Source organism: Gossypium hirsutum, chromosome A02 (genome assembly GCF_007990345.1).
Source record: "Gossypium hirsutum isolate 1008001.06 chromosome A02, Gossypium_hirsutum_v2.1, whole genome shotgun sequence".
Lineage (NCBI taxonomy): Eukaryota > Viridiplantae > Streptophyta > Magnoliopsida > Malvales > Malvaceae > Gossypium > Gossypium hirsutum.
Window position 1 is genome coordinate 29,459,946 of NC_053425.1, and position 8,742 is coordinate 29,468,687.

The 8,742-nt window shown below is 32.0% G+C and overlaps 1 protein-coding gene across 2 annotated transcripts; it reads left to right on the plus strand.

Annotated features, from left to right (window-relative positions):
• The first annotated feature begins 4,788 nt into the window (after positions 1–4,788).
• Positions 4,789–7,806, plus strand: LOC121208538 (thaumatin-like protein 1). Of its 2 annotated transcripts, XM_041079480.1 has the most exons (3): positions 4,894–5,833; positions 7,253–7,348; positions 7,518–7,806. In XM_041079480.1, the coding sequence occupies exons 1-3, from the start codon at positions 4,983–4,985 to the stop codon at positions 7,519–7,521; spliced, it is 951 nt and encodes a 316-aa protein (XP_040935414.1). In that variant the 5' UTR covers positions 4,894–4,982; the 3' UTR covers positions 7,522–7,806. The 2 variants fall into 2 exon arrangements, with proteins under 2 accessions (XP_040935411.1, XP_040935414.1); XM_041079477.1 differs by having other exon boundaries at positions 4,789–5,833; positions 7,253–7,806.
• The last annotated feature ends 936 nt before the right edge of the window (positions 7,807–8,742 follow it).

Consider the following 8,742-nt stretch of genomic DNA (forward strand, 5'->3'; position numbering starts at 1 on the left):
AAAAGAAAGGGAGTAAGCATAAAGGTTAGTAAGATACATGTAAATAATTAACAACACTTTACCAAGTAATATCATACTCATAACATGTTATACACTTACACAAGATTCTCGAATGACCATAGATATAACTTACTCATTTTTATCCTCACTATTCATATAACATAAACCGATGCTCAATTCTCATGAGTTTCATGTAGGTACCTGTACCACTTACAACATAATATTAACTTTTCTCGATTGTGACATAATCTTTAAATCACCCATTGAACCAGTTAGAATAATAAAGGATACCCGATAAGCCTCATACAATGGGTAAAATATCGATGCCATGTCCTTGACATGGTCTTACACTGGCTCTCATAATCGGTGCCAATGCCATGTCCCAGACATGGTCTTACACTGGCATACATAACAATACTGATGCCATGTCCCAAACATGGTCTTACACTGGCTTACATAACAATACTGATGCCATGTTTCAAACATGGTCTTACATTGGCTCACATATCAAGGTCGACGCCATGTCCCAGACATGGTCTTACACTAGCTCTCACAACAATGTCGATGCCATGTTCCAAACATGGTCTTACATTGGCTCACATATAACCCTAATATCATGGCATGAATATCGATCGATTCCTATGGTTCAACCGGGAGTTTTACCACATCAAATCTCATCATGCATTTTCATAACAAAATCGAGCATTCCATGCAATATCAATTATTCAATGTATAATAACAATAGAAGTGTGATATTTACGTGCAACTTACCTCGGTATACAAAAAGTGGGTGACTAGATTGAATTAGTCTACTAGCTTAGTATTCCCCCGGTCTAGGTCCGAATTCTGTATTTCTTGATCTATAATGAAAACATGTATTTATTTAATCATCACATTAATCAAGGCATTATAAAATTCCTACTTCGACAAAATGACCGTTTTGCCCTTAGACTTTCATAAAATTATGATTTTGCCCTTAGGCTCATAAAATGATTTTCATTTTTCATTAACCAAGCCTAGCCGAATCTACTTTAAGCCTATAGCATCTCAAAATTTCAATTATTTCACACATTTACCACCTATTTTATAACTTGTATAAAATGATCCCTTTTAGGGGTTTTTCATGAAAACCACTTCACTAAAGTTGTTTATTTAACAACCACGATTCATTTTCTTCCATAAAAATTTAGCAAACAACATGAGTACTAAAATGGAAACACTCTAGGCTCTCAACCATTTTGCAAAATAGTCCCCCATTAGTTATCTTATACTATAAGGGTCCTGAAAATACAAAAAATCATCAAGAAAGACCATCAAAACCACTTACTTGCAAGGGATAGAAGTTGCTAAAATTTTGAGCTCTCAAAACCCCCTTTTTTACTGTAATTTTCGGTGGTGAAGTGAAGGAATGAAAAAGATGATAGCTAGCCTTTAGGTTTATTATTTTATTATCAATTAAGTCACCTAACATTTGACTATTCCATGAATTAAGGCTCCATGTCTAGCCACTAACAAATTTGTGGTCTATTTACTCACTAAAGACCTCTACTTTAATGTTCCATAGCTATTTGACACCTTTAGTTAGTAGAACAAAACTTTCGCACTTTATGCGATTTAGTACTTTTTCAAAATTAAGCATGCAATCACTAAAATTAATTCACCAAAAATTTCAAACACTCATATAATCATGCTATAACACATAAAATAATATAAAAATAATTTCTCTAACGTCATATTTGTGGTTCAGAAACTACTGTTCCGACTAGGCCCAAAATCGAACTGTTACATTACTTATTAAAATACTAAGTTGTTGACATAAACATATGTTATACTTAATAATTTAATAAGTTGAATCCTTAGATGATGCCTAAAAAGGTAACCTTGAAGTCGTATCAAACATACACATAAACATATGCTTACATCCATGGGTTGTGATTATATTTATTTTATAATATTGTAAGGTAAGCATTCTTACTCTATAAAGGATGGTCAATATATGTGTGTGTATAATGGTTGTCTGGCCAAAGTCATTAGTTCGAGTTCTGTATGTTTGGGATAAGAAGTATGAGTAATTTTCATTTTAAACCACTACCATCTGCTTCTAAAATGAATGATATGATATGAACCGATCCATGGAAATAGAGTTAAAGGAAATATGTTGTGTAGCCTCTGGTATGGCATATATATATTTCAAGTTGAATTGACATAGGACAATTAAACATGCTACTGAATGATTCTGAAATGGGGAGCTATTAGGAGAGAATGTATATGAATGAAACGGAAACATGTGATACGAATCTAACTTTGAATTTTAGGTATGTCGCTGACATGAAAATGGAATGTCTGTGTTATGATTGTGTTGGCATATAGAATTCGCCCATGTGACACACCATTGGCGTACTGAGTCTGTTTGAGTTCTGTACACGCCTGTAGGCGTACTCTGTGGTTATAAGTGATTCCTTTGCAAGATTGAACTGTGTTATTAGTATCTTTACTTAAGATTTCCATGGAACACACTAAGTTCTTTCGAACTTACTAAGTTACCCCTTTTTATATCAAGCTTTTTGTTAAAGGATGACTTTTTGTAGGACTACGCCAGAGGACATCTGCTTCTATGAAATATCTGTTTATTAAATCTATACATGATAAATGGGGGATGATGATAGTTGTATTTTGAGAATGATTTGTATATAAACTTATGTTTGACAAACTATGTTTTTATAAAGTTTTATTAAAGTTATGGAATGATTTTAAAGTATCATATTTGGATTAATGAAGATATCTTACAATAACTTGTTCTCCATTTGTCTTATACTTTATTTCTTCCATTGTATTGAAGATAACTTCAACACTACAATTTTACAAGGTTTACGCAAGAAACAATTTTAAAGATAGATGTTTACTATGTAGTGACACGTCTGGTTCGCTGGTCCTCGAATAACGGACTTAAATCGCTTAAATTACTAAGTGACTCTATTTTATCTCTCGATCTCAATTTTATCAACTTAAACAAATTAATCCGACTTATTTCTCGATCTCATCGGCTAATCTAGGACTAATGAATTGGTGCACAACAAGATTACCTCTCGGTCTCACTTGTCTAGAAATTCCCTTAGGGAGTCAATTCCTAAGTTTTTAGGTCTATTCAATTTAGTCCAATTTATTACGATTTAGATCATTGTCCAAAAAGTCAGCTTACTCTCATATCCAATAACCAACCCCTGTTGAGGTTTAGCTATTCATGCTGAAAATAAAAATAATGGACATGTAAATGAAAAGCAAAGAAACCATCAAAATAAAGCTTAAGAAAAATATAAAAGTTTGGATTTTTACACCATAAAACTTAAAGAACATGAAACTAAGGGCATTCAACCAGAATATAAGGTAAAAAATATAAAAGGAACAAACTTTAGCTGATTTAAAGTAAAAGAAACTGAAATACATTAAACTAAAACTAGAAATGTCTTACAGACAAGGTACAAAGACTGAAAGTGAAAATAAACCTAAGATATAATGATAACTAACTTAACTAACACTAAGAACAAGAAGCAAGTGCAAGAAAATAAACTCTAAAACTAAGAAAGAAGAAGAGAAAATAGAAACCCTAGAAAAGTTGTAGAAAAACTAAGAGAAAACATAGAGAAACTAAAGCTAAAAACTAAACTAATGCGTATATCTCTCCTCAACCAAAATTGGCTGTTTTAGGCTGAATGTTGATGAAATTTCGTTGCCAAAATTGCCTCTACACAGGCATTGGGTGATTGGTGGATAGGGTGGACAAAGACTACCTTTTTTTTCCAATCTTGTCCCCCTCAGATGTTAGTGTAGTAATACCTAGAAGAGGATATCGCGATACCCTAGTCAATCTTGAACTTGGGGGTTTTCTTTGAGGGTCGAACCGCTATACCACTGAAAGGTGGTCTCCAATCTTCAAGCCTGTTGGAGGTATAGCAATTTCAAGGTATGGAGATTGCGATACCCTTTGCTTTAGTGCTGTTTTCGCTCATTTTCAACCTCCAACAGTTCCCTACACAGCTTGAAATGAATAAAAAGACATTACTTTGCTTGAAAATAAATTCCTTAAGTATATTGAGAAAGCCTAATTTACCATATCAAATTATGGCCGATCAACATGCATGGAACTTGAGCTTATATTTATGTGATTTTTTAGTAAGGTAAAATTGTGAATACTTTTGGATTTTAAAAAGAAAGTGTGTTAATTTGTACACTAATAATCAATCTTATATTAACATAAAGAAAATAAATAAATGTGGATAAATTTTAAATATTTATAGTCAATATATAAAATAAAACATAAGACATTAAAATTTGGAGTTCACATATACTTACTAATATTTCTAATAATCACGCTAAAACCTGCAAAAACAAATGTATTATTTAAATTAAAAATAACATATTGCTTAGAATACATAATTTATTTATTTAACAAATTAAAAATAAAGTGATGGAGCTTACCTAAAATTGGAAATTTCTCCAAAATTTTGATATCTTGTGGGTTAATTTTCAAAATTTGGAGATATTTTGGGGACATTTTTTATTTTTGAAATTTTATAGGGGGTATGATTTCATTTTTGGCCGATGAATGTATGATTTTTATTGTGTGCGGAGATTGTTTGGGTTTGGGGTTTTAAAAGATTAATGAGTGGGTTAGGTTTAAAATTTAAATTGTTTTTTTACTTTGACCGGTATTGACAGCATGATTCATCAATGACTCAAAATTTCAACATAATTTAAGACCTAAATCGATACCCACAATTTCGATATGGACCTCCATCAATCCAATTTTTTATTTTCATGTGGCAAAGAATAATTAATTTTACGCCCATATCTTTTCCCATATTATCGGGATTTTACCATGTAATAAGGAAATCCTGTAGGGTTAGACAGACATAGAGCCGGTACCAATAGCAACTTCTACTTAATTGGACCACCTTTCATCTGTATATGACGTTATAAATTGCATGAACTCAGTCTTTCCCAACCCAATCCCCCAAATAGAAGAAATCTCAATCTGCTGGGTTTTGGCCATCCACCACACCTTCCACTTCTTCTTCCCAACTTTTATGTCCCAACCAACATTGATTGCCGCTATTTGTGTTCTTACTCTGTCCCATGTAGTTCAAGCAACAACCTTTACCATAGTAAACAAATGCGATTATGTGGTATGGCCTGGAATTCTCTCAAACGCTGGTGTTCCAACACTTGCTACAACAGGTTTCACCCTCCAAAGAGGTGAAACCAAAACCATTACCGCCCCCACATCATGGGGCGGTCGCTTTTGGGGTAGAACCCATTGTTCGCAAGATTCCGACGGAAAATTCTCATGTCTCACCGGTGATTGTGGCTCCGGGAAGCTTGAATGTTCTGGGAATGGGGCTGCTCCGCCTGCCACTTTGGCTGAATTTACTTTGGACGGTGCTGGTGGGCTTGATTTCTTTGATGTGAGTTTGGTGGACGGTTACAACATTCCTATGTTAGTGGTTCCTCAGGGTGGCAAAGGTCAAAATTGTAGCAGCACCGGCTGCGTTGAGGATCTCAATGGCTTGTGTCCTTCGGAGCTTAGGATAATGAGCAGTAACGGCAGGGGTGGCATCGCATGCAAGAGTGCTTGCGAGGCCTTCCGCCAGCCTCAGTACTGTTGCAGCGGCGCGTATGCCACACCCGCTACTTGCAAGCCTTCTTACTACTCCCAAGTCTTTAAGAGAGCTTGCCCACGCGCCTACAGCTATGCCTATGATGATAAAACCTGCACCTTCACATGTGCCAATGCTGCCGATTACTCCATTACTTTCTGTCCTTCACCTAACACCAGGTAAATTTTCTTTTATTACAGAATGATAACATTTTCTTTATTCTTCTTTTTCTTTTTACAATATTTAATCATGTCATCTGCTTGCTAATATAAACTCGCAAAATTAAAAACAATTAAATATATTATTATTTAAAAATGAAGCGAAAATTTTCGGCAAAAATATTCTTAGGTTTCTCCAAATTTGAGTAAATTTATCTCTCACAAAAAAAATCTCAAAAAATTAAATTAATTTAATCTTTATTAATTTAAAAAATGAGTAAATAAAGACAACAAGTTAATTTATTTTTTTAAATATACATAATTTTAATTGATTTGATAAATTTAATTTTATTTACATAATTTTTTTATTTGGCTTCAATTTAAAAAATTTAACAAATTTAACCTCAATATTTATATTTAAATAATTATTATAAGATTAATTTATAAAATTAGGATCAAATTTAAAAGAATGTATAAATTTTAAAAATTAAATTTATTATAATAATTAAAATTATGTATAATTGATAAAAATATTAATATTTTAATTAGTTGAATTAAATTATTTAATTTTTTTAAGAGGAATTAATTTATTTAATTTTAAAATTAAAAGAGTCTGGAGTGGTGTTTTTTTTTTAATTTTAAATAGTGCCTTTTGTCCCGAAAAGAACGTTGGCGTGAAGGGTCTGTCAGCTCAGCCCAATTTTTCACGTGGCTCGGCGACAAACAACAATAATTTGCACATCTGACCGTTGAGGGTAGAGTCAAGACACAAAAGACTCAAACCCAACTGAAGATAGGCTGGGGGTATAAGGGTCCTTTTAGGCGTTCTGACATATTTAAATGAATAGCTGTCTAATTAATGGTCCTTGGAAGATGAAAACTGGGCTCCAGGGGATCTGAATTTAGCGCATCGATCTCTCGTGGAACCGGATCCCGTCCCGCAAATTGAGCCAAATTCTCTGACACACTGAACTCTGAAGTTCTATAATTGGCATCGTTGCTAACGGGAAGTAGGAGATACTCATAAACTACATGCTTCCAATCCCAACACATTTAACGTAAAAATATGGTAGAACTAGTTTTGGATTATATTTTATTTTTTATTTAAAAATTGATTAAATTAATATTTATACTTTATATTAAATATTAAATTATTTTTTAAAACATTTTTATCTATTTTTATTATTAGAATGTGACACATCACCTAAATATTTAGTTATTTTATTAATAATATTAATTTTTAATAGTAGAAATAAATTAAATTTTTAATTAAAAAGATTAATTTAATTTTTAATATTTAATTTATCGATTTATTTAAATAAAAGAGTCAAAATATTTTGAATCTTAATGCGGAAACCTCCACTTACTTTCACCACACATTACCATTGTTGTCAACATAATTAATTATCCAGAGTTCTTTTAACGGTTGGTAATTTGCAGCCAGAAGTCATCGCAAGAGGCGACAACGCCAGGGCAGAACACAGAAACAACAACAACGGCGATGCCAACGTCACCTCTTGTCGACAACACAATCATGTACGAAGGGTTCTTAGATGAAAGTGAGGCATCACCATTCAGGGTCACCACCTACATATTCGGAATCATCACGGTGGCAATTTGGTGGTGGTGCCAAATCTTCTAATTTATTCCATATACATAGTCGTAAGAAATTTTACTAAATCCCCTATCTAACTTTGGTCCATAGCTGAGGTGTGGGATGTGCTGGGTCTCATGGTGACATGGAATCCAGTCATGACAGAGAAAGCTCACCTGGCAATTGAATTGTATTGAAGCCCCCCCTTCATAATATTTGCAACTGCAACATGCAAGTGTTGGTGGGGATGAAGGGCCTAATGCACCATATTCTGGCTTTTAGGTTTATGGAATATTTTTCTTAGTTTTCTGTTTAACTTTTATATTATAGGAAGGATAGTATTCATTTTATTGCTGGTTGTCAGGAATCTATCAATAATTAATCATTTTTTATTACGCCAGTTTTTGTCTTAATGTTCCACCTCAAAATCATAATCATATTTGATTTTTTATTTATTTATAATTACAAGAAATTTTTACCAATTTATAATTTATGGATAAAGTTATACTAAATAAATGTATGAAGCAATAATTATATATAATTTTAAATTTTAAAAAAGTTATCAATATAAACTATAAAAATAAATTTTACTTTTAAGAGAAAAAAATATTATTAAACTTACGCTTAGAATGTTTTTGTATAATATTTTTTTTTCTAATATCATGCGTAATTCATTGAGTTGAAATTTGAATGTTTAATCATTCATCAATTAATGATTAGATGGATTAAAATCCTATCCCCATCCCTTTTCCTACAATATGTACTGATTAGAAAAGAAGAAGCAAGGATTATTTATTAGAAAATAATTAAAAATATTATAGTGACATATTAAATAATAATATTGTAATAAATAATGAAAAATATAAATTATTATAACACAATAATTATAAATGTCATCATTAAAAATTTGAAAATTGCTTAAGTTATTAATAAGAATAAATTTTTTATACATTTAGAAAACAATTTTTAGACGTTAATTTATATCAAAATTTCAATTTAGCTCACAAGTGTATATCATTAAAGTATATGTTTTTAAAATTACAAACCTTTTAAAATAAAAAAAGTGTTAATTCAGTTTTTCGGTAATTAGCAATTAATAAAGCAAATATTGATAGCAAATTTCATAATTAAAGACTAATTTTGCGGGATGCTAGGCAGTGGGATTTTCAAAGGGAATTGGAACGTGTTGTGTGCTACAAACAGAGCTATGGGGAGCGTTTATTGGACTGCGGCTTGCCTGGGATTTTGGTTTTTTAAGAGCAGTATTGGAAGTATTAAACACCCCAAAAATATTTACTCTATCTTGATAAATGGAGAAATTTAGTAGAATTTTGAT